General features: G+C 40.9%; 1 protein-coding gene across 13 annotated transcripts in view; it reads right to left on the bottom strand.

Annotated features, from left to right (window-relative positions):
* Positions 1 to 26,892, bottom strand: part of tenm4 (teneurin transmembrane protein 4) — a 630,468-nt gene that overhangs the window by 472,953 nt on the left and 130,623 nt on the right. For all 13 annotated transcript variants that reach the window (XM_057839253.1, XM_057839252.1, XM_057839254.1 and 10 more), the window contains 2 exons: positions 10,762 to 11,063; positions 2,146 to 2,436 (listed from right to left, as the gene is read on the bottom strand). In XM_057839253.1, coding sequence (XP_057695236.1) covers positions 2,146 to 2,436; positions 10,762 to 10,990 — 520 coding nt within the window. In that variant the 5' untranslated portion in view covers positions 10,991 to 11,063. The remainder of the gene's footprint in view (positions 1 to 2,145; positions 2,437 to 10,761; positions 11,064 to 26,892) is intronic.

Raw genomic sequence — 26,892 nt, 5'->3', positions numbered from 1 at the left:
GTCCTGTCAGCATTGCTACAGAGATTGAAGAGGTGGTGTGTGTGTGTGTGTTTGTGTGTGTGTGTGTGTGGGGGGGGGTCATTCCCACCACCATGCTTGACTGTAGGCATGACACACTTATCTTTGTACTCCTCACCTGGTCGCCGCCACACATGCTTGAGACCATCGGAACCAAACAAATTAATCTTCGTCTCATCAGACTATGGGACATGGTTCCAGTAATCCATGTGCTTTGTTGACAAGTCTTCAGCAAACTGTTTGCGGGCTTTCTTGTCTACCGTCTTCAGAAGAGGCTTCTTCCTGGGGTGACAGCCATGCACACCAATTTGATGTAGAGTACGGCCTATGGTCTGAGCACTAACAGGCTGACCCCCCACCTCTTCAATCTCTGCAGCAATGTGACAGCACTCCTGTAACAAGTTACATGACTTTTTGGAGGGAAAATGACAAGCAGTACTCAATTTGGACATTTAGGGATGTACGTAGTTTCCATGCGGTTTACACACTTTTTTTTGCCAGGGGTTTAGATATTAATGGCTATATTTGAGTTATTTTGAGGGGAAAATAAATGAACTCTATTATATAAGCTGCACACAGACTACTTTTCATTGTGTCAAAGTGTCATTTTGTCAGTGTCGTCCCATGAAAAGATATACTTAAATATCTGCAGAAATAGGGGAGGAGGGTTTACTCACTTTTGTGATACACTGTAAGTCCGCCATCACCACAACGCAGAAGCATAAATCAGCCATACGTGTTGAACCTGTGTGGTTTTACTTCAATTGCTTGCTACAATTTTTTATACTTTCAAAGTAACCCTCCACTGCATATTGTAAACCCTTTTGCCTCATTCAAGGGGATGTTGCACGAATATTGCTCCAAAATAAATCACTTAAAACATATGTCTGGAGTTACGAAGCTTGTCCGTTTTAGAAACCGTAACTAAGAGGGGCGGAGCTTTTCCGAAAGGTCAATAGCGTACAGCACAAATGCTATTTTTATACCGCAAGGCTGCGTCACCATCGTCAACCGGAAGGGGGTCAACATAAAAGCACACTCACATACAACCCATGCTAGTACTGCTTGTTTTCTGCCGGTAATCTTTCAAAAAAGAGCATGCTGAGTAAACACTGCTGCTATGGAACTTGTAGAAAAGATTCTAGACATTAAGACCGTCCACATAAGAAGGATGTTTTCTTCGTTTCCCGAAGCCAAAAACTCAGACGGAAAACATGTGAACAATGGATCAACTTGTGCGAATGTTCAAAAGACCAGTTTCATGCCAGCAAGGTGAAGCCATTCACCTTCATATGCAGTAAACATTTTGTTGGGGGCCATCGTCCTACAGATGACAATCCTGATCCAATGCATGCCACAGCCTGCCCCGAAGAGGTAAGTCACTTTTATTTAGGTAGGCTCTAGATATAACAGATTTACCTTTTCTGCTGTAAAAAACAACAACTTTAAGAAGGGGGAAGTTTAAATAAATTATAGAATTAAGATTTGTTATTAATGAAAAAATTCAAAAGTTTTTGTTGGCTGTCGCTGAGAAGCATTTGCGATCGCGACACAAAAAAAGCAAAAATAAATTACCCCCAAGAGTGGTCAGAGACGTAAGACAACCTGAGGATATAATACTTAAGAAAGAGAGGGCATATCGTGGTAAAGAATAGCTTGCTGAAACAGGAGAATTTCATTGTCATTGGCGTAATGCAATGCACACAAGAAAAAAGTGTCGATAAAAAAGCTACCTCTGGATCAGGTCAGCTCTTTTTCCTGTCTTTTTCAGCCCTAGATAGTCAATCCATCTCTTTAACTAAACATTTGTATGTTCTTCCACATCTTTACCAGTGAATATGGCACCAGGGACATCATTTTCGGACAGAATTGGTAGGTTTAGTTCAGTATACATCTTGTTCATTCACTATTTACATCCATCTAGTATGAGGGACAAACTTGAGTTTGACCCCCCGCCAGCAACAGTTGCTAATATCATGAATATTAAAGAGCAAATGTGACGTGTTACGTGTGGTACGCTTTTGCTCTGTCTTTGTGAAATCACTTTTTTTCCCTCCCAGAAATACATGTGATTTGCTGAAATAATCTTCAGAAGCATTCCACATACGCCGCAATAATTCCACTCACCATTCTCTGTGTTTTCATGTTCCGTGTCAGTCAGCGTCAGATTAGAGTTGGCCCGACTCGAGAGACATGAGCTTCGGCCCGACTTCGGGTTGCCGGCACCTCCGCTGCGGCCCCACAGCCGGATGGCGTGTTCCGGAGAAACGATCCCGTCCGTCTCTGTGTCGGCGTCGGAGCCCACGCTGACCGAGTATTCGCGGTGCGGCATGCCCATCTCGCCCCGGTAGGACACGGCGTGGTGGGCGGACTGAAGGGCGTCCCCGAAGCCGAGGTCTCGCAGGGAGAAATCCGTACCTGCCGTGGAGAGAGGTGATGCATCTTTTACCATAATGGCAGCAACATTGAGAAAGCAAAGGAATGAATACGAACCAAATAAGACAATATTTGTGCATGCAGTGTATTACAAAAGTGAGTACACCCCTCGAATTTCTCCAGATATTTAGGCATATCTTTTCATGAGACAACACTGACAAAATGACACTGACACAATGAAAAGTAGTCTGTGTGCAGCTTATATAATAAAGTTAATTTATTTTCCCCTCAAAATAACTTAAAATATAGCCATAGAGATCGAAACCCCTGGCAACAAAAGTGAGTACACCCCTTAGAAACTAAGTACATCCCTGAATGTCCAAATTGAGTACTGCTTGTCATTTTCCCTCCAAAATGTCATAAGACTTATTACTGGAGTGCTGTCAGCATTGCTGCAGAGATTGAAGAGGTGGTAGTGGGGTGGGGGGGTGTCATTCCCACCACCATGCTTGACTGTAGGCATGACACACATTATCTTTGTACTCTTTGTACTTTGTACTGGTCGCCGCCAAACATGCTTGAGACCATCGAAACCAAACAAATTAATCTTCGTCTCATCAGACCATAGGACATGGTTCCAGTAATCCATGTGCTTTGTTGACATGTCTTCAGCAAACTGTTTGCAGGCTTTCTTGTGTACCGTCTTCAGAAGAGGATTCCTCCTGGGGTGACAGCTAAGAGTGTGACAATATCTCGATACAGCGATATATCGCGATATTTTGCAACCTGATCGGTTATCGATTTGCTCCCACCAAATATCGATACTTTTATTTGACATATTGGCCATTGGATGCTGTAAACTGCTCAATATTTTTTGAGCAATTCCTTGGCGGTCCACTAGGGGCGCTCAAGAGTGGCGGTAAAGTGCGCACAAGTTGTCTAGAGAAGAAGAGAGGAAGCTCCAAGTCGGTTAAAAAAAAAAAAGCTTCGTGGGAACGCAGGAGGAAAAAGTGACAAAAATATTGCCGCAAATCATACATGTGGACTGTGGACACACTTTAGATTTTACACCAACAAGAAAAGGAAGTAAGGTGAACAAGGACTTTGCTTTATGCAAGAATTGTCCAACAAAAATAAGGTTCACTGGCAGGTGGTGACAAAGTGGACACGGATTTCTTCACTGCTTCGCTTTCATCACTTGAGGTAAGAAAGTTTTGCAATGTAATCGATTTTTTATTTTACATGTATTATTTTGAGGCCATTTGGTATTGAGTGATATAAAATAAACCAGGACCCTAAACTGGATGAAAAGGAATATTGAACAAGCCAACATGAATTTACTGATTTATTTGATATTATTTGAGAACCACTCTCCATCGAGTTTACTACACAAACTGTTATTCCTGTCATTATGACGCAATAAGCTATAAAAATGCTTTGAATAGCTTCCAAGATTTATAAGGTGATGTTCATGATAATTAATGTAGTCTACATATTAAAAATAGGTAATTATTGAATTTTTAATTTCTTCTATACATTCAATTCAAATATTTTTTTAATTCACTCAATACTTCCAACATACACAAAAAAATCAGGAATTCAACTCAAAAGCTATTATTCACTAATATTTTTTGTTTTATTTTGTTGTTTTTAAGGTGAGGAAGAATGTGACTGAGTCCGACATCTCAAATGCTGAAGCAGATGGTGGAAGTGCTCAAACCAATGCTTTTGGCAACAAAGGTCATTTACAAAGAAAAGACCCACCAATTTTATCATTGCCCCACTCCAAGCTCAACTGCTGACAGACACCTACAGCGCTGTTATTTTTTCTTCTTCTAAAGATTTAAAACTTTAAAGAAATTAAGGGTGCCATTCATCATGATCTCTCCAAGAGATATCAGTGGTTGTGGCTTGTTTCCTCTATATGTGCAGGTACACAATTTGCAGTAGATTCATATTTTACCGCAATGTTGCACAGAAAAGGGGTCACTGTTTAATAAATGACTTAAACAGTACTTTTTCTATCTTGAAATATCTTTTTCCTTTCAACAGTTATATCGTAGAATATAATGTATCAAATTTCTGACCAATATATCGACAATCGCTGTATCGTGATATCGTGAGATAATCGTTATCGTGAGCCTTGTATCGCGAATCGTATCGTATCGTGAGGTGCCCTGAGGTTCCCACTCCTAGTGACAGCCATGCACACCAGTTTGATGTGGAGTGCGCCGTATGGTGTGAGCACTAACAGGGTGACCCCCCCCCCACACCTCTTCAATCTCTGCAGCAATGCTGACAGCGCTTCTGTCACGATTCATATGACATTTTGGAGGGACAATGACAAGCAGTACTCAATTTGGACATTTAGGGATGTACGTAGTTCCCATGCGGTGTACTCACTTTTGTTGCCAGGGGTTTAGATGTTAATGGCTATATTTTGAGTTATTTTGACGGGAAAAAATGTTACTCTATTATATAAGCTCAACACTTTTCATTGTGTCAAAGTGTCATTTTGTCAGTGTTGTCCCATGAAAAGATATACCGTATTGATGGTATTTTCTGCATTGAAATAAGACTTAAAAAGAGGGGGTCGTCTTATATTCGCGGTCTAGACGTTATACCCATTCACAACACAAGATGGCGCCAGATATCATTGAAGCATTGTTCTGTCATGGCAGATCTCAGCTACTCTCAAGTTTAACCAGTTTGCATTATTTTATTACAATGTTTTTCCCTTATTCAAATTTGTTTCAAGACTAGAGTTATAGTTAGACTTCGCTTTGATGGTTAATACAGTTATTGCAATTTTGTTGTTTTATCACGATAGATTGGTTTATTTACATTTCAAAAACCAGAAGCCATTCATTTACGAATGTGATTGCACTTTAGTTTACATATTTAAATGTTCAGATTTGAATGAGGCAAAACAACATGCTTTTTCTCTCAAATATATTGTTATAATCATTTGTTTCGGATGTACTGTAATTATTTTCTGTATAAAAATTAATTTGGTGTTCAAAAAGTCTTTTTTTCAACCTTGAGTCTTGAAAAAGAGGGGGTCGTCTTATAATCAGGGCTGTCTTATATTCGGGCCAATAGGGTACTTAAATATCTGCAGGAATGCGAGAGGTGTACTCACTTTTATGATACACTGTAAATGAGAGGAGTGGAGAAGGAAGAATGAGACCACATGAGAAGAAATAGCCAAGGTGGATTTCCAAATACAATCCTGACAATAATTAATGGAATCACTAGTCCCGGTGGATGATGACTCGGTTGTTTTGTGGAAAAAAAAAAAAAAAGCATATCATAGACATGTTCAGATCGCAATCCAATTTAAAATCACTGGGGGGAGCTGAAGAAAATGGCCCATAACGAGGCTCCAACCTGCAAAGCGTATCTTGCAACAGTAATCACAGAAAGCTGGAGACAGATTGTGTTACAACAAAGCATTAGTTGTGTATTTTCTTGTTATTGTATCATATCTTTTCCCCCTCAGAATTAAGTGATCCCATGATTTTTTCCCCCCCTGCATCGATTGATTCCATATCTTTTTTTCCCTTGTGCGTGGTCTGAAAAAGTAACATGTACTGACAACTACAGTTTTTTGGTAATACTTTATTGGACAGTAGGTTAATTACACTGTCATAAGACCGTAATAGTTATGATTAGACACAGTCATGAGCATGAATGAATGTTTATGACAGATGTTATTAAGTGTCATCAGGCAAATTATGTCACTTTTGGTGTCATTACCATGATATCTGCCTAAAGGCTGTCATCATTATGATATGACATTGTCATGAACATTAATGAATGCTTACGACAGATGTCATTTAGTGTCATCCGGCAAATTATGGCACTTTTGGTGTCATTGTCATGACAACTCGTGTCATTACAATGTTGTTGACATGTCTTCAGCAAACTGTTTGCGGGCTTTCTTGTGTACTGTCTTCAGAAGAGGCTTCCTCCTGCGGTGACAGCCATGCATACCAATTTGATGTAGAGTGCGGCATATGGTCTGAGCACTAACAGGCTGACCCCCCACCTCTTCAATCTCTGCAGCAATGCTGACAGCACTCCTGTAACAAGTCACATGACATTTTGGAGGGAAAATGACAAGCAATACTCAATTTGGACATTTAGGGATGTTCGTAGTTTCTAAGGGGTGAACTCACTTTTGTTGCCAGGGGTTTAGATAGTAATGGCTATATTTCAGTACTTCTCAAATAGTGGGGCGCGCCCCCCCAGGGGGGCACAGAGCAATGCCAGGGGTGTCGCGTGTGACCTCGGGGAACATGCTTTTTTCTTCTTTTTTTATTTTGCCGTACTAGAATAAAGTGTACTTGCACATCCACTCAGTGGGTGGCAGTGGCGGCCTCATTTTCAAAGTGCGTGCAGTATTTTTGAAGTAAGCAAGAGCATACGGAAGAGACTCATGAAGAGCTGGAGAGCTGTGCGCCGTTTTCGAAAGCCGTTTTCCGGCCGGACTCACGCAGCGATCCACTGTCTTCTCCGGTTCTCACGTGTCTGCCAGAGAAGTGCCATTTTCGGCTTGGGATCGTCATGACGACCGCCCTCACCTCCGGTTCTCCCTTGGCTGCCGAGAATGCGCTTTTTTCGGGCCGTTTGCCTTTTGGCTTTGACATTTAATACAGTGGTAGACGAGGAAAGACCACTGTTTAGGGTGTCTAAAAATGATTATAGCTGTCACGGACCCGACAGAGGAGGACCACAAATGCGTCACGTTTTCAACAATTTATTGACAGGACCAGCAGGGCAGGTGTAATGATGGCGGCAGCATTACAGACAAGGGCTAGGCAGAAGACAGGTTTCCAAAAGCAAAAGGCAGGTCGAGTTACCAGGGCAGGAGAGAAGGCAGCAGTCGGGCAGGTTCAGATTCGGCAACGAGAGTCAGATTCAGAGAGCTAGGCAGGCAGGTAACAGGCAGGCTTCGCAGACGGTCTGACAGAGTGGAAGTGAAAATCTGGGCTTTAAATACACAGGTTGACTGCTGAATGCAGCAGTGCTATTGGCTGGGCTGTGAGTAGGTGAATTGAGGACAGGTGGGGATAATTGAAGGCAATTAGGCAATGCTGCAGCAGGGACTGAGGCCATGACAATAGCGGACAGCCTGAAGCCAAATCAATTAAGACGCCACTTAAAGACATTAGACCCCAATCTCATTGATAAGCCGCTTGGTTGTTTTTCAGCGAAAACGTGCCGAATATTGCCAACAATCGTCCCGCTTTGTCAGTGTTATACCAGTAAACCAGTGAGCACTGTTAGCATGCTCAGTGCAAAAAATCCCCACATCATTGCAAACTGGAGGTGATACTGGAAGCAGCGAGCAGCGAAAATGAAAACTCTTCTGTCCAAAGACACTTTTTTTTTTTTTTCTTCTTCTATTCAGTTTTGTTTTTTTCGGTCAAATTTTTGGGCATATTGTCCTCATGAGTTAATGTTTCTAATCAATTTGAATTTGTTATTATTTACTGATGTTATTTTTCAGTATCAAATGGTCAAAAATGCACCTGTGTATTTTTACAGTTTGGATGTGACTTTTTTTTTTTTTTTAATTCAGGCAAATTGATGCGCGTTAAGTCTTTTCTGTTACAAACACAACAATGTTAATAAAGTTATACTTTATAAGTTGATCTGTTATTTTCTCTAATAGAGAAAAAAGGATACAATGTGAGGCAGAGGCGTACTTATAATAGTAATATTGACAAATGCTACTATTTACAGTGGCGGCAGAGTTTGGGGGGGGGCACGAAACATTTACGACTTCCTTGGGGGGGCGTAACAGAAAATAATTGAGAAGCACTGCTATATTTTGAGTTATTTTGAGGGGAAAATAAACTTATTTTTTAAGCTGCACACAGACTACTTTTCATTGTGTCAAAGTGTCCTTTTGTCAGTGTTGTCCCATGAAAAGATATACTTAAATATCTGCAGAAATGCGAGGTGTGTACTCACTTTTGTGATACACTGTAAGGCTTAAGTTGATGACCCCGAAATGCACGAACAAAGATATATGGTCAGATAGTAGCTGAGCCCATGGTCGTACATACAGGCATCCCAGTTGTGAGTATGTGCGTACGTGTGTGAATGTGCGCGTTCTTCTGGCTTACCTAGTAGAGAAGTAGAGGTCGCATTGTTTTTGACTGAATATTCCAGCCAGGAACATTTATAATAATACGTGGCAGATGAGCGTTTAATTTTTCCCATCATTTTTGAGGGTTAAAGTCTTTTAGTGGGGCAAAGTAAAACCCCGCTCAACATTTTTGGTGGTGCTCTCTGGCATTTCATGGTCCACATCTTCAATCTTTGGTCGTTGTTATCGCTTTTGAAAGCTTTTTGAAAGAAAAAAATACGTATATCCATCTTGCCTCTTCTGTCCTCAGGTCTGTTTTTTTTGGGGAGGTGGGGGGGGCTAAGCAAAGCAAATGGCCGTCTCTAAGGTGCTAGTCACATGATTTGTTTGAAAAATAATTTTGATCCATTATAAAAATTAGGGTTGTTCTGATCATGTTTTTTTTGCTCCCGATCCGATCGTTTTAGTTTGAGTATCTGCCGATCCCGATATTTCCCGATCTGATTACTTTTTTTTTTGCTCCCGATTCAATTCCAATCATTCCCGATAATTTTTCCCGATCATATACATTTTGGCAATGCATTAAGAAAAAAATGAATAAAACTCAGACGAATATATACATTCAACATACAGTACATAAGTACTGTATTTGTTTATTATGACAATAAATCCTCAAGATGGCATTTACATTATTAACATTCTTTCTGTGACAGGGATCCACGGATAGAAAGACTTGTGACTTTGTATATTGTGACTAAATATTGCCATCTAGTGTATTTGTTGAGCTTTCTGTAAATGATACTGTAGCCATGCCCCAATGCATGATGGGAAGTGGAACCATGACTGTGCGTAGTGCTACCATTTCATATATCTTCTCTGCGTTGGGACATAAAACAAGGTGTTAAGAAAAAGATCAATTGCTACCTTGCTTCCCATGATATTTCTAATCATTGGGAGAGGGATTGTAAGGCTTTAGCCAATTAAAAAAGGCTCCAAAGGCTGCCAAAATTCACTCTACGCATTTTACGCTGCCTTTTATCTCTCAATATAAGTAAAATGGCATAATTACAGATTGAGCGCGACAATGCGTGAGTGGGTCGTGCAACGCATGCATTAATTGCGTTATATATTTTAACGTGATACATTAAAAAAAAAAAAAACTTATTACCGCCGTTATCGGGATAAATTTGATAACACTACCTTAAGCCTAAACTAAAAACTCTGGATGAGTGTAACATATTATGTCTGTAACGTTAAATTCAATTAGAAAACAATTTAATTAAAAAAATTTATATATATTAAAAAAAGGCATGGCCGATATTTTTTTGCCGATTCCGATACTTTGAAAATGACGTGATCGGACCCGATCGATCCCAATCGATTGGGACATCTCTAATGAATTTTTTATTTTTTTCATTTCATTCATTTTTGTTATATTGCTTTACAAATTTTACAGACATTTTACCAGCAAAGTCTTAATTTTAAATTCATATAGTGGAAAGTCTATTATATGCATTAACATTTTGAGCTACCCCCCCCCCCCCCCCCCCCCCTTAATCTCCGCGTATGGAATTCAATGGACAAAGGCAGTTTGAACAGGCATGCCAAAAAACAGATATAACAAAAAATCGGATTGTGCATTAAGATATGCAGTATGTACCTAGTCTAAGTGTCAGGTGTTCTACTTGGGGTAAATAATCCAAAGCAATTGTGAGTATGCTAAGGAAGTAAAGCAAAGGATCCAAGGAGGCTGGAACGGGTGGATAATGATGTCAGGTGTTTATTGTGATAGAAGAGTCCCCGCTAGAATGATGGGCAAAATTCAAAAGGCAGTGGAGAGGCCCACTATGATGTATGAATTAGAGACAGTGCCACTGAAAAGAAGACAGGGAGCCTTTAGGAGTAAGCAGGTTGGATAGGATGAAAAATGTTTTCAACAAAGAATCAGGTGAAAGGGTGCTGAGGATGAAGGGAGCTACCAGGCAAGAGAAGGATAGGAAGACCAAAGAGAAGGTGGATGATGTGGTGAATGAAGACATGAGGGCAGCTGGTGTTAGTGGAGTATGCGAAGATAGGAAAAGGACGACGCACTGTGACCACCTGTCATGAGCGAAAAGAAGATACATTGTAGGCTGCTATGACGACAGCATTCTGACCCTGAGACACCCAAGATGCAGACATTTCTTTTAATCATGCACATTTGTGATGCTTTGACTGCAGAAACAGTATTTAGCTTGTTGCTAGGTGACCAACAGTTAAAATCCCACCTGGCCGCCCAAACTCGTCCACCTCGTGGTGCACCATCTCCTTGACACGGCTCCCGTATGCCATGCGAGCGTCGTGGTCGAAGGCCTTGAGTGTCTCGGTGGAGCTGTAGGACCTCGGATGGGCTTTGCCGTCCTCGCTGTCGGCCGACGAGCTTGTGTAGCGCCTCTCGGGGGGCTCCTGACGGGCCGAAGTCAGCGAGCGGTATGGTCGGCGTTCTTTCACTTCCATGGCAGCGGCGGCCTTCTCTCCGCTCAGTTTATGTCAACAAACGTGAGTTGGCGAGGGCCGTTTGGTCTCAGAGCTTTGGTCAGAAGAACAAAAAGAAAAATAATTAGTTTGCGCATAAAATATTTTTTTGTCCACTTTTTCAGCAGGCTGCACAGCACACGCACTTTGACTGATTCTAACCATTCCAACTTTGAAATATTCTAAAAATTTATGGATTATGGGATCTCATTTTTTTCGAGTTCACCATTAAAGCGACACTATGTAGCTTTTCAGTTTTGGTCGACTTTAACGACGCCGGTGGACAAAAGTGGAAGGGTTTTGCCTCAAGGAAGACTGTGTTTCCCATGAGAACCAGCGCTGCATTTCCCATGAGGACCAGCACACACCCGCATCGTCGTAAAATCATCAATCAATAAAAAAATTAATCTTTTGGTCGCCTGCAGATGGATTAAAAACAACATTTCTGTTTCCATATTCCTTTTTTGTTTTTGCGGCTGTGTGCAGGATGAATAGTAATAAGGTAATGAATCCAGTTGTGGCTAAACAATAGCATTTGAAGGTTAGCAACCTGTGGCTTAGTGTGACTTTTCATGTTCTACATGTTAGTACATTATAAAGTGGGGCAAATAAGTATTTAGTCAACCACCAATTGTGCAAGTTCTCCTACTTGAAAAGATTAGAGAGGCCTGGAATTGTCAACATGGGTAAACGTCAACCATGAGAGAAAATATCTGGGGAAAAAAACAGAAAATCACATTGTTTGATTTTTAAAGTATTTCCAAATTAGAGTAGAAAATAAGTATTTGGTCACCTACAAACAAGCAAGATTTCTGGCTGTCAAAGAGGTCTAACTTCTTCTAACGAGGTCTAACGAGGCTCCACTCGTTACCTGTATTAGTGGCACCTGTTTTAACTCATTATCGGTAAAAAAGCCACCTGTCCACAACCTCAGTCAGTCACAATCCAAACTCCACTATGGCCAAGACCAAAGAGCTGTGGAAGGACACCAGAGACAAAATTGTAGACCTGCACCAGGCTGGGAAGACTGAATCTGCAATAGCTAAAACGCTTGGTGTAAAGAAATCAACTGTGGGAGCAATTGTTAGAAAATGGAAGACATACAAGACCACTGATAACCTTCCTCGATCTGGGGCTCCATGCAAGATCTCACCCCGTGGCGTCAAAATGATAACAAGAACGGTGAGCAAAAATCCCAGAACCACATGGGGGGGCCTAGTGAATGACCTACAGAGAGCTGGGACCACAGTAACAAAGGCTACTATCATTAACACAATGCGCCGCCAGGGACTCAAATCCTGCACTGCCAGGCGTGTCCCCCTGCTGAAGCCAATACACTTCCAGGCCCATCTGCAGTTTGCTTGAGAGCATTTGGATGATCCAGAAGAGGACTGGAAGAATCTGTTATGGTCAGATGAAACCAAAATAGAACTTTTTGGTAGAAACACAGGTTCTCGTGTTTGGAGGAGAAAGAATACTGAATTCATCCGAAGAACACCATACCCACTGTGAACAACTCCACACAGAAGAGGACATTCTATGAATCTTATAGACATCATATCATATTTTATATGAACTGATTGAATTGAACTGAATTGTCTTTTTCATTCCTCCCTAAAAAACATAGGTCACACTTTGTACGTTTTTAAAATTTCACCTATACAAGAGTGTAATGGTATACAAACCTTTTTGTTTTTCCTTTTGTACTAAACCTGCACCGAACCGTGACCCCCGTACCAAGTTACGTACTGAACCATGCCTTGTGTGTATCGTTACATCTCTAATATATGTAGATATATTTTTCAATATGCAGGTGAAGCTCTGAATCTCTTGCCTCTCCAGTATTTGCTTGTTTTGAGTTGTTTTGATTACAAAATATCACACAAGGTTCATGGATACGTCATTCAAGAAACGTTTGGGGCAAGTGACTACTTTTGGAAATAAAAAATGCACACTCAGCAGGAAAACAGTATATTATTTTCAGGTAATTGCACCCACCGAATGCCACGCCATGAACTGTTTGTAAAAAAAAAAAAAAAAAAAAAAAAAAAAAATTAAAAAAAGATTAAGATGAAGTTTGCCACGCTATATGCTCATGCTAACGAGAACGCAAATGCTATGCTAACACTCCGAGCCACCTAGCATCGTGTTTGCAACGCCGTCACCACTTCCTTCCCTCTTCCTACTCTCCAGGGCAGGCAGGCAGACAGGCAGGCGGATGTGTGACAGACACCAAGTCAGACAACTTGCACTTCATTGAACCAAATTGTAGTAACGCGCCCCCCCCTTCACATCCTCAGTAGTGGTATGGAAAAAGTACTTAACTAGATTACTCACTGCTGAAAAAAAAAATAAGGCCGTTAGAAACGCCGTTATCCTTTAACGGCATTATTAACAACATTGGCTGTGCTCCATCTTGCTTGTTTGAAAGATTTGGTTTTTTATCTTGGCTAGAGAGAGTATGCAATGTTACTTTAGCCTTAAAGGTCTATGCTGAGTGATCAGCACACACTAAATGTAACTTGTCATGTTAGCATAGCATTCGCGTTAGCATTAGCATCAACTTTAGCGTGGCGAGCATTCTCTTAAACGTGGCTTCTAGGTGGGTTTCATTGAAAATACTGGACTGCTTTCCCTGCTCAGTGTGTATGATCATCACCAAGTTGGCATTGTCCTTGTAGACGCTACAATATGTGCTCGTCTTTCAATGTTGCCAATGTCAATGACCCAAAATGAATACCAAGAGTTAGCAAAGCACCCTCTTAACAAAGCAGACTTATTTTTTGCAGCAGGGACATTTTTAACAGTTTAACAGAGGAGTAAGACATTCTCCGACAAATTCTATTACTTTTTTTTTTTTTTAATTTTATGCATTCACAAAATGTTGACACTCGACGTCTCTGAAAATGAAGCAACCTTGAGCTAAGTTCCTTGAAATGATGAGAAACACTTGAGCATTTTAAAGTTCACAGTCCCTATTTCTTATTTTTCTCCTGGAAAAAATAAAAGAATAAAAGTGGTGTCACTTGTCTTCTTTGAATCACATTGTTTGCAACTAATATAACATCGGCAGACGCTAAAGGAGAACCCGACAAAAGGAGGACGACGTTTCTAGCTAGCAGAGATGATCACATATGAAACATAAACCCACAACTGTCACATGCAGACACACTGCCTTCCTACCTGCTCATGTGGATACACTGAATGTAACACTTGAATAAGTCCTCATACAATGTATATATTATATAGAGAAAGTACTTTGTCTAGTGATCCTTTGGAGTTTTTGAAAACTCAACCGCCGATTCCAGTTTCCCAATACAAGTACTCTCCGGGTTGCGAACGGGTTCGGTTCCTACGCTGACGACGAGAGGTGGGAATCTTTGGGCACCTAACGATTCGATTACGATTCAGAGACTCCGATTCGATTACAAATCGATTATTGATGCCCCCCTCCCTCCATCTTTTTTTTTTTTTTTTTTTTTTTTTTTTTAATGTTTTGTATATTTGTTCCAAAATTGTTCAAAAATCAGGCTAAATAAACCAAACTACTATTTTAGTATCAAGCTACCGGTTAAAAACAGTAAATAAAATACTCAAGTCCCCACTCTGTATCAGCAGCTTTAAACTACATTCGATTAATTTAATGTTGTGAATCAACCGTTAAAGTTGTTACAATTGCGCCCATTATTCCATAATTTCCCTCATGTCTACTTCCGACATGTGAAAGTTTTAAAACTGTTTCATCATTTAAAAGATAGATTCAAGTCAAGATTTTGCCGATTTAGGGGTATTTTAGATAAAAAAGTAATTAGGTACCCAACAACAGAGCCTTCTAGAGAAGTCTACTGCTTTAAGATGGCGCCTGTTTACTAGCGCGGGAAAGTCTGTCATTTCACATCTAGTCTAGATATATTTATCTCTACCATAGCCGTATGTTGTCATATGTTTGTAGCAACTAGCAACTGGACGCTGTTTGTGGCGGCTGACGGCCGCAGTCAGGTATTATTGGGTTTTATTTACCGAGCGGCATTAGCTGCACATGATATTTACTCTCGGTTCGCTCCTCATTGCGTCCCGAAGACCGCACTGACTGCGTTTTATTTCCGCTTTACCTGGTATAATTCAATAATCGGAACTTGAATGTTTGTGAATCGTTCTCGAATCTTCCACGGCCGAATCGCGAATAATCTAAGAATCGGAAATTTTGCACGCCTCTACTGACGACGTAAAATAACTATCCAAAAAGTCCAAAAGCATAGTATTTTGTTTAATGGTGGATGATACACTGCCCTCTGGTGGCAGCGTTGGTTCTGGCTGGACTGTCGTTCAATAATGCTTCCATACAGGAGTGCTGGATTGGCCCACATAAGGCAGTAAGTTTCTACAGTTAATATATATTTAGTGTGTATGCATTTGTACCGTATTGGCCCGAATATAAGACGGCCCTGATTATAAGACAACCCCCTCTTTTTCAAGACTCAAGTTTGAAAAAAGACTTTTTGAACACCAAATTAATTTTTATACAGAAAATAATGACAGTACATCTGAAACAAAAGATTATAACAATACATTTGAGAGAAAAAGCATGTTATTTTGCCTCATCTAAATCTTAATTTCTGAACATTTAAATATGTAAACTAAAGTGCAATCACATTCGTAAATGAATGGCTTCTGTTTTTTTTTTTTAAATGTATATAAACCAATCTATTGTAATAAAACAACAAAACTGCAATAACTGCATTAACCATCAAAGTGAAGTCTAACTAACTGTAGTCTTGAAACAGATCTAAATAAGGAAAAACATTGCAGTAATATAATGCAAACTGGTTAAACTTGAGAGTAGCTGAGATCTGTCATGACAGAACATCGCTTCAATGATATCCGGCGCCATCTAGCGTCGTGAATGGGTATAACGTCTAGACCGCGAATATAAGACGACCCCCTCTATTTCAGTCTTATTTCAATGCAAAAAACACCGTCTTACATTCGGGCCAATACGGTATTACAGTGGTACATCTACTTACGAAATTAACTTGTTCTGGAAGTCAATTCTGTAAGTAGAGACGCCCCCCAAAATGCAGACATAAATCTTTAAAATGCATAAAAAAAGCATCAAAACATGTAACATATACTAGTACATCTTACATACAAAACAGATTATTGCACAATAAACATAAAATTTGAGTTGTACATACTGTAATGTAAAAACAAAAAGAAGAGAGTCAAGAATAAAAGTTAATACACTCATGTAAAGCTGTTGGAACACGAAAAGTGAAAGAAGAGGACACTGGGATAGTCTTGAAACAGATCTGAATAAGGAAAAACATTGCGATAAAATAATGCAAACTGGTTAAACTTGAGAGTAGCTGAGATCTGTCATGACAGAAATCGCCTCAATGATATCTGGCGCCATCTAGCGTCGTGAATGGGTATAATGTCTAGACCGCGAATATAAGACGACCCCCACTTTTTCCGTCTTATTTCAATGCTACGGTTTGTGGAGTTACGTGTGAGCGATTTGCTATGAGAATTGTAAATACTGTACGTTGGCATTCGTAGCATTTAAGCTAGAGGACTTTTGTTAGCCAATTAGGCTAATTGAATCTACTACATTTACATAGTGATCATACTAGATGGACGTTTGAACACCAATCGTTTTGTGTCGAGTGTTTTATTGCTAAAATAGGTGTCGTTTTGAACAGACGTGTACATATGTGTGGAACAGCTTTACAAATTTTCAAAAGTGATGGAAGTAAAACGCTTCAAAAAGCACAATTGCTTTGTTTGCCGAACAACTTCATGTTTAGTGAGGACAGAACAAGTAATCTTAATGAAGTAAAGTCAAAAATAAGATATTGTGAGGAACAATTAGGTACTGTTTGTGCGACAAAAAATAAATAAATAAATAAATAAATAAAAAAGACTGGAGACAAAATGGCGGACGAGACTCCGGCGTTGTAAAGTCAAAATCATGTAAATTGAGTACGTCGTAACCCGGGGATTACCTGTATAAGTTAACTCAACAAGGTCAGAACTAATCGAGTTCCAAAAAAATAGATTATTAGATGCATCGCGATTCGATTCGATTACGATTCATAAAGGTTAAAAAACGATGATTTTCCCTAATAAATTTCTGACAGCCGCTCGTAGCGGAACGAAATTCAAGACACGTCTGCAGCCCGGATGACTTTGACGGACGCACACACAAGGTTATGATGGATGCTGCCAGTTTCTGAGCGAGAGATTTACTCCTTTTCAAAAGACTGGAAAATACATTTTTTGATTGAGACAGGCTGGGACTCTCCGGTCGCACTTCTGTGCGCAAGTTATTTTTTAGAGCAAGAGAGGGAAGAGAGATAGTTCGTTGCTCCTTGTCATTTACATGTCCAGCAGTAGTTTTAAGTCATGTCAATTGCGTCTATAAGAGGTGAGTACACGAACCCTCTTGTACTGTACTGTTTAGCCTTTATTGTTGTTGTTTTTGAGATGTTAACAGTTAGCAACGAGCGCTAAGCTAATTAGGTAACGTGTATTTCATCTGGAGAATGCGTAAAACCATGATTAAGTACAGCGGTAACACTACAAACATGCAAAATAGTACAGAAATCTGTAAAAACAAAGTACTATATTGGTTAAAAAAAAAAAGTTATTTCTAAAGACACTTAACTTCCAGAAAATGTGGAATTTATTCCACCTGTGTAAATTCTATTGTGTTGTTGAGAGGAATAAGTACTGCCTTTATAATGGTTAATGTTTTTGCACTTTCTTGTAAAATAAAAAAAAATACTAATATAAAAGCAGCTTAAGGGCAGCTTTTTGTTGTATTGGCATGTTTCCATCGTTCCTGTTGAATCATTGGGATATTTTAAATAAATAATGGACATAAATTTGTTCGGCTACTTTATTACTTAGTAATGTACGATGCATCGACAATCGTGATAATCGTGATAACCGTGATCATCGTCAATACCGTGATCATCATTCAATCATCGAATCGTAGCATCCTGAAACGTAATCGAATCGAATCGCGGAGTGGCTAAGATGGCACACCCCTCCTCAGAACTTTTTTAATGTTACATTTCACTCAGTAACATCAAATTTCCTTAATTTTTCATCGGCAGACCCTAAAAAAAGACTAAAGGTCATTTTGGCAACCTCCTAAATTCCTACTAAAAGTCTTTATAACTCAGCCAGACAAGTTTGGCTGGTCACCAAACATTTCACTTAGCAACATGCAATTTGGTGCACATGCCAGTTTTGCTTGACTCGCAACAAATAATTGAACATATCGGAACAAAAGTAGACACACGAAAACAGTTCCAAGAAGTTAGAAAGTTGATTAACATGTCCATCATGAGTAGACGAATAAAAAAAATCTCAAAAATGTACGCTTCAGTGTTTAAGCAAATTTTCCTGAAGGTGTATTAACCCTCTATTAGGCACTCATTTAACTCACAGGCTGCCATTGACGGCACTAGAAGTCCAAACCACTCTAACTACTAGAGGCTTGAAGGGATCACAAATTCACACAAATTAAACATTTTAAGCATTTCTTAAAAAAAAATAAAAAATAAAAAAACTTTTTTTTAAATATTTATCTGCAGTTTTATCTTTGACTGAAGCATTTTAAAAATAAATAAAATACAATAAATAACATATACTGTTTTTCTTTTTTGTTTTTAATGAAAAAAGTGTAAATAAACGGTTTTCTTTTTAATGATTGAATAAGAAAAGATTTACTAATAACTCATTACCTCACTACCATGACAACGATAGATGTCCAATTCATTTAAACTGGGAAAACTAGCTGTGAATGTTCCTATTTTCGTGCCATTAACAGCCAAACAAAGACGCTGTCAACCTCCCAGTCAAATAGGATTGGACGTCTAGTTCTGTCAATAGCAACCAATGAGTTCAATGAATAAAGACTTAATACGCGTTAGGAAAATTAGCTTCAACAGTTTGACCTTTTTGTTAGTCTACTCATGATCAATCTTCCCTCAAATTTTTCATGTGTATGAGCAGACACACAAACTCCCTGGGCACACTGTGAGCAACATCAGATGTGTACGCTGTGGCAGCACACCGGTTCAAAACCTACGCTCATTGCAGGTTACATAGCTTATTAAAAGAATGAAATTACAGCAGCAATTTTCATTAGCTTACTGAAAAAGACAAAAATCTCGTTCATGAGATGTGCACTATGATATATGTGAGAGTCCTGCTTCAACCAAAGGAAAAGTCCTGCTTTGGCCTGGGTAAGGTCGAGTTGTGGCATGGGTGGGTTAATAAATATAACATAACGAAAAACCACAATGGGAGTATATAAAAGGTCATGCCACTTACAACTACAGGAAGTCGTACTTGACTTACATGATTTCAACTTTACGACCCAAGCCGTTTTTTTTAGTCGCGGAAACAGTACCTTATTGTTCCTCACAGTATCTTATTTTTCAATTCATTAAAATATGACGTGTTCTGTCCTCACTAAACGTGAAGTTGTTCAGCTTGACAGACAGCAAACAAAGCAAATGTGCTGGCTCCTCTCTACGCGGAGGAGTAGCGGCTCGACGCCGAGTCCCTCCCGGATGACCGAGCTTCTCACCCTATCTCTAAGGGAGAGCCCGGACACCCTGCGGAGGAAACTCATTTCGGCCGCTTGTATCCGGGATCTTGTTCTTTCGGTCACGACCCAAAGCTCGTGACCATAGGTGAGGGTAGGAACGTAGATCGACTGGTAAATCGAGAGCTTTACCTTTCGGCTCAGCTCCTTCTTCACCACTACGGACCGGTGCAGAGTCCGCATTACTGCAGACGCCGCACCGATTCGCCTGTCGATCTCCCGCTCCCTCCTACCGTCACTCGTGAACAAGACCCCAAGATACTTGAACTCCTCCACTTGGGGCAGGATCTCATCCCCGACCCGGAGAGGGCACTCCACCCTTTTCCGACTGAGGACCATGGTCTCAGATTTGGAGGTGCTGATCTTCATCCCAACCGCTTCACACTCAGCTGCGAACCGCTCCAGTGAGAGTTGGAGGTCACGGCTTGATGAAGCCAACAGCACTAAATTATCTGCAAAAAGCAGAGATTCAATGCTGATGTCACCAAACCGGACCCCCTCAACGCTTCGGCTGCGCCTAGAAATTCTGTCCATAAAAATTATGAACAAAATCGGTGACAAAGGGCAGCCTTGGCGGAGTCCAACCCTCACTGGGAATGAATTCGACTTACTGCCGGCAATGCGGACCAGACTCTGACACCGGTCGTACAGGGACCGAACAGCCCTTACCAAGGGGCTCGGTACCCCGTACTCCCGGAGCACCCTCCACAGGATTCCCCTAGGCACACGGTCGAACGCCTTCTCCAAATCCACAAAACACATGTAGACTGGTTGGGCGAACTCCCATGCACCCTCGAGGACCCTGCCGAGGGTGTAGAGCTGGTCCACTGTTCCACGGCCGGGACGAAAACCACACTGCTCCTCCTGAATCCGAGATTCGACTTCCCGACGGACCCTCCTCTCCAGCACCCCTGAATAGACTTTACCGGGGAGGCTGAGGAGTGTGATTCCTCTATAATTGGAACACACCCTCCGGTCCCCCTTTTTAAAAAGGGGGACCACCACCCCGGTCTGCCAATCCAGAGGCACTGTCCCCGATGTCCACGCGATGTTGTAGAGGCGTGTCAGCCATGACAGCCCTACAACATCCAGAGCCTTTAGGAACTCCGGGCGGATCTCATCCACCCCCGGGGCCTTGCCACCGAGGAGCTTGCCAACCGCCTCAGTGACTTCAACCCCAGAGATCGAAGAGCCCACCTCAGAGTCCCCAGACTCTGCTTCCTCAAAGGAAGGCGTGTCGGTGGAATTGAGGAGGGCTTCGAAGTATTCTCCCCACCGACTCACGACGTCCCGAGTCGAGGTCAGCAGTACACCATCTTCACTATACACAGTGTTAATAGTGCACTGCTTTCCTCTCCTCAGACACCGGATGGTGGACCAGAATTTCCTCGAAGCCGTCCGGAAGTCGTTTTCCATGGCCTCACCAAGCTGTAACACACTTATGTACAGTTATGTTCAAGACGGCACTCATTTTAACAATAAAACGCTTGACACAAAACGATTGGTGTTCAAACGTCCATCTAGTCTGATCAAGATGTAAAGTTAGTGGATTAAATTAGCCTAATTTGCCTAACAAAAGTCCGCTAGCTTAAAAGCTATGAATGCAAACGTATTTACAACTTACAACTCTCATATTACAACAAATCGCTCACATGTAACTCCACAAACTGTAGCTCTAAACTTAATTAGAAATGCATACAAAAATATATACCGTATTGGCTCGAATATAAGAAGGCCCTGATTATAAGATGACCCCCTTTTTCAAGACTCAAGTTTGAAAAAAGACTTTTTGAACACCAAATTATTTTTTTATACAGAAAATAATGACAGTACATCTGAAACAAATGATTATAACAATATATTTGAGAGAAAAAGCATGTTATTTTGCCGTATTCAAATCTTAATATCTGACCATTGAAATATGTCAACTAAAGTGCAATCACATTCGTAAATGAATGGCTTCTGGTTTTTGAAATGTCAATAAACCAATCTATTATGACAAAACAACAAAATTGCAATAACTACATTAACCATCAAAGTGAAGTCTAACTGTAACTGCAGTCTTGAAACAAATCTGAATAAGGAAAAACATTGAAATGCATTGAACTAGGCATTAGAAGCTGATTCTTGTGCTCGCGATAGCGATCTCTACTATCGGTTTATTGAATATTTAATGGCTAATTACTGTCGAATGGTAACTTTACAATCGATACAGCTGTATCTCTCACCTGTAAAACCGGATATCCGGTCGTATTGGTTTATCGTTCTCAAGCTTAGTTTTTAAAATGATATCTCGATTCTTGCAGGAGCATATCGCTAACCTTTTCGGATACAAAGTATCATGATATATCACCATTTCGATATTTTATCACACCCCTACTTTCTACATTATACCCCCATCGATCACTCTCACGTTTAATTTCCCTGTTGGTTCACCGTAACGCGAACTGACTACCAACGAGGAGGCCGCGACTTTTTCGGGAACAAAAACAATGCACTTTGGGGAACATTCTTAAAACTTAAGAAAGCCTCGCTCTCCCCCCTGGCATTAACATAGCGTCAAGCAATGGTTGCAAAACAACCAAATCAGCAAATGAACCCAGGTCTCCCCCGGGCGGATGAAGAGCTCTTACAGCTGGCGAGTGGGCGGCGTTTCCGCGCACCCCGGTGTGGCCGAGGTCCTCGCACGGCGGCCCCGAGTCATTAATCACCGCCATCCTTTCAGCTGTCGATAGGTACAAACACAAGGACACAATGGTGCTTTTCAAGCACATGTTTCGCCCCCGAGCGGAGGCAAGTAGGGTCCAGTCGGGCCCATTGTTTCCAGCTTTGTTTTATCCGAGCAGTCACTGGCGTACCATCTCAAAATGCATTGACCTCCACCAGGGAGGTTATGTTTGTAAGGGCGTGGGTGGAACTTCCTGACAACACAAATTCTGCCATGAGGGTTAACGTGACTTTTTGGGAGGGAGTTCACATATCGATGACAGGAGAATTCTAAAAATTCTAATTATGTCCCATTGTTTGGCCAAAAAAGCAGGAATTGTAATGTCCCTGCAGAATGGATGTATGAGTTGTTACAGTATTGCAGAGTTGTCCGCAAGTGTTTTTGCATATCTAAACTTATATACATATGAAACTTTGTGTGTTTGTGGTGGGGGGGTAAGTGTGTGGAGTGTGTGCATGTGTTGTGTGTGTCTGTTCGTCCCCTAAGGAATGAAACTGCTCGACCGATTTTTAGAAAATTTACACATTTGTACTATTACTGGTGTTATACACCAGGTGTGTCTGCAGCGCGTCGGCAACGGCTGTTAAAGTCAAGCAGCGAGTGCACACCAGTTGCAGAGCGGCTGCATTTCAGATGCGTACCAGAAGCGCTTAAACGCGTCATACCGGAAACTAACGGTAGAATTTATCATTTGCAAGACGCAACCCCCCTGTGTCAACTAGGTAGGATTAGGCAGACTGGAAGTCACACGTGTAAAAATACGGTGGAAGGAAAAACAAAGATTCATTAAAAGGATCCTCTATTTTTAAGACAAGTAATTCTTAAAAGATAAATGTTAGTATGCGTTATAATAATTTGATATTAAAACCCCTCTTAATGTTTTTGTTTTAATAAAGTTTGTAAAATTATTTTAAGTGATAGGTCGCCATTCTTGTTATGTCGCAGTGCGTGACGTCACCGGGCCTGTTGCCGAAATTCCAGCATGTCACTCGTTAGCTTTCCCAACATGTCGTCGGTTCTACCTTTCCTATTTGAACCAGATCTGAAAAGTGAGGAGAAGGACAGCACTCTCGGTCGTTCACAAGACGAGCTTCAGGGAAAAATGCGTGCAGCAAATACCTGATAAGACAAAAGTTGGGCAAAAGTCTCAATGACAACAGAGCGAGAGAGTGTATGCTGTTGGGAACTCCGGTTTTATTAGCAGATATTCAAGGTAAGCATATTGCGTTTTCAAACTTATCTCAATATAATTATGTAGATTGTTAGCATCCAGAGCTGTCGTGTGCTTACAGTACAGGCCAAAGAGCACACCTTGTGTAATCCATGTCTTGTACATTGTAACGCGTGGTAGGTAGGATACGTGTATAAAAGTACCCAAAAGGGGAGAAGCTTCCACCTATGCAAATTTTATTCACAAAAAATAATATTTCCACCTTGACCATTCCTCACTCGGGAGCTCAGCAGTACGCAAACACGCGTTCCCTGACGAACTCCAACATTGTTGTAAGGTCCATGTCAGAGTCACTGTCGTCACTGTAGCGTGCCATAGTGCTTTGATTATTTGGTATGATTTGGGGAAAAACTCCCACGAAGAATAGTCAACAAAAAAGATAGCAATAGTAATCCAACTCCGCGTTTTTTACTCACTCGAAGATGCAGGAATTAGACCGATCCCATAGCAATGTTGCAGCTGCGATCAGGCCGTCTATTCCACATAATAGACTGATCCGAAAAGCCGCTGTGGGACCAACGAATAAAGAAAAATGGACAGATCCAAAATCAATATTGCAGACGCTGTGGGACCGTCGGATCCAGAAAATAGACTGATCCCTTACTTGACTGAGGTTCCAGGAAAAAGTTCGGGCGCCAGTTGTAACGCGTGGTGGGTAGGATACGTGCATACAGGGACCAAAAAGGGGAGAAGCTTCCACTTATGCACATTTATTCACTAAAAATAATAATTCCACCTTGACCACTCACTTCACTCCCCTTGTTTCCATTTGACTGGAAATTGCATCCAAAAGCAGCACATCGTGGCATTTTACTTCGCGAGTTTAGGCAGCAATAAGCAGTTGTTGAACACACTACGCATTTGGAAAGATCCCAATGACATCATCACTGCGAGCCCACAAACCATGGCGCCAACTAACGGTCAAAATATGTAGTAAATATTATAACATATTGCCATTTATTTAACATTTTAGGTGTTTCTAACAACATATTTTAGGACAAGAGAACAATTGTGGTTTATTACAGCCTACATGTATTGAAGGTCGAGGATCACTTTAAGGCATTTTGATATTGAAGATAATTGTTAAAATCTTTCTTTGTCCTCCATCATTCATCTACCTCCTAATCTAGGGTCGGGTCGCGAAGGCAGAAACTTTAGCAGGGAAGGCCAGACTTCCCTCTCCCCAGTCACTTCAACCAGCTCCTCCAGCAGGATCCCAAGGCTTTCCCAGGCCAGCTGAGAGACGTAGTCTTTCTAGCGTGTCCTGGAACACCTCTCCAGGGAGGTGTCCAGGAGGCATCTAAAACAGATGCCCGAGCCACCTCAGCTGGCTTCTCTTAACAGGGAGGAGTTGCGGCTCGACCCTAAATACCCCCCGGATGAAAGAGCTTCTCACATGATCTCTAAAAGATAGCATGGATTGAGCGTGGATGAGATCCACCCAAAGTTCCTAAAACCTCTGGATGTTGTGGGGCAGTCGTGGCTGTCATGTCTCTACAACATCGCATGGACATCTGGGACACTGCCTCTGGATTGGCCAACTTGACCTTTGTGAACATTTTTTTCTTTGAAATATAAAGGCAACATCAAATGCATGCAAATTCGGCCAAAATAGGCATAGGTGTTAAAGGGTTAACTCTTTGCCTGCCGTTGACAGCAATAGACGTTCGCTGCCACCCTCCCACTTCAAATGGATTGGACGTCTACTATTGACAACCTAACTGAAATTCAAAGAGATGATTGGATGTGAAAGAGCTATTATGATTTCATTACAACCTAAATATGTACAAATATACACAAAACAGTCCTAACTTCTGCCAATTTATCGGACTCACTCGGCAATTGTGAGCCGACGACACACGCGATTCGCGAGGTTAAAAAACGAAACTTCTTTTCCCACCACATGACTAATTCCCACTTCTAAGTATCGCACAGCACGAACACCCGATAATAAGCAAACGCTTTGATTTAACTACAGAGCCTTCGCCGGGCGCGTCCGAAAGAGATAGCGGCTCCATTTTTAAAGCGTTATCATCATCATAGGAGCGAGGCGGCTGAGAAACAAGCGACGAGGAAGGTTAATGAGGATACACTCACAAAGACGAGTTATTTACAACCGCCGCTGACAAACGACGTGTCGGTGGCTCGCAGATGAAGATAGCGACCGGGCGCTTTTATTTCCAAAAGTTCTCCCCGCCACCGACGCGTTATCTATGCAATGATTCCAAATTGATTGCCAGGGACAAAAGAAATGATGGATGGTCTGTTTTGCTAACTTTTGTTGTTTTTTTCTAATACAACTTGGCAACTCAGCATTTTTCAATAGCATTGTCCGCATTTGCCAAAAGGTTTTGGTCCGAGACAAATAATGTTTAAACATTTCAACTGAACAATGCCTTAAAGTCATTAGATCGCGGTAGATTGCGGCATTGTGCATGTAGAAGCGCGCACAGAGGCAAGCTCATTAAATTATCCACAAAGCACATCTTTAGAGGCGCAGTTAGCATATGTAAGCAATGCTAGCCAACTGGGACTAGGAATGTATTATGTATGCAATATATATAATGGATGTATTATGTATATCCATACAGTACATAATGTAATGTTAAGAAACCGTAGATTAAGATTACCAATAGGAATTGAAGAAAAGATTGATTAAAGATTAGGTTAAAGTTTCATGGGAATTTCAAAAAGTGGCATTGATTGGAATTGTATGCAAATGTACAGTGAAGAAAATAAAGTATTTGAACACCCTGCTATTTTTTACCGCTTAGAAATCATTGAGGAGTCTGAAATATTTGTCGTACACTGCTGGCCAAAAATATTGGCACCCCTACAATTCTGTCAGATAATTCTCAATTTCTCCCAGAAAATAATTGCAATTAGGGATGTCCCGATCCAGGTTTCTGCACTTCCGATCCGATACCAATATTGTTTTGCACTTCTGATCCAATACTGGCCAATACCGATACCGGCCTATCTGAGCATGTATTAAAGTTTAAAGTTATTTAGCCTCCATACTTAGTTGTCAGGCTCATTTTGAAAAGTGTTTTAGTACTCTTAATAACAACTAGCCAGCTGAATTAGGTGAGTTTGAATAACACACAACGGTTGGTAACAAGAAACTGACCTGTTTATTCAGTGACAAACACAAAACATTATAAATAACAAACAGAAATGGCATACTCAGTCAGTAAAACGTGCAAATAATATTGTAAACTGTCTGTAAAAAGCAAAACACACAAACAATCTTAGTGGAAAATCCCACAAACCCCCCAAGCTATTAGATGGTTTTAACATTT

This window comes from Corythoichthys intestinalis, chromosome 6 (genome assembly GCF_030265065.1).
Source record: "Corythoichthys intestinalis isolate RoL2023-P3 chromosome 6, ASM3026506v1, whole genome shotgun sequence".
NCBI lineage: Eukaryota > Metazoa > Chordata > Actinopteri > Syngnathiformes > Syngnathidae > Corythoichthys > Corythoichthys intestinalis.
Note: the sequence above shows the minus strand (reverse complement) of the source record. Positions and strands in the feature narration are given on the sequence as shown.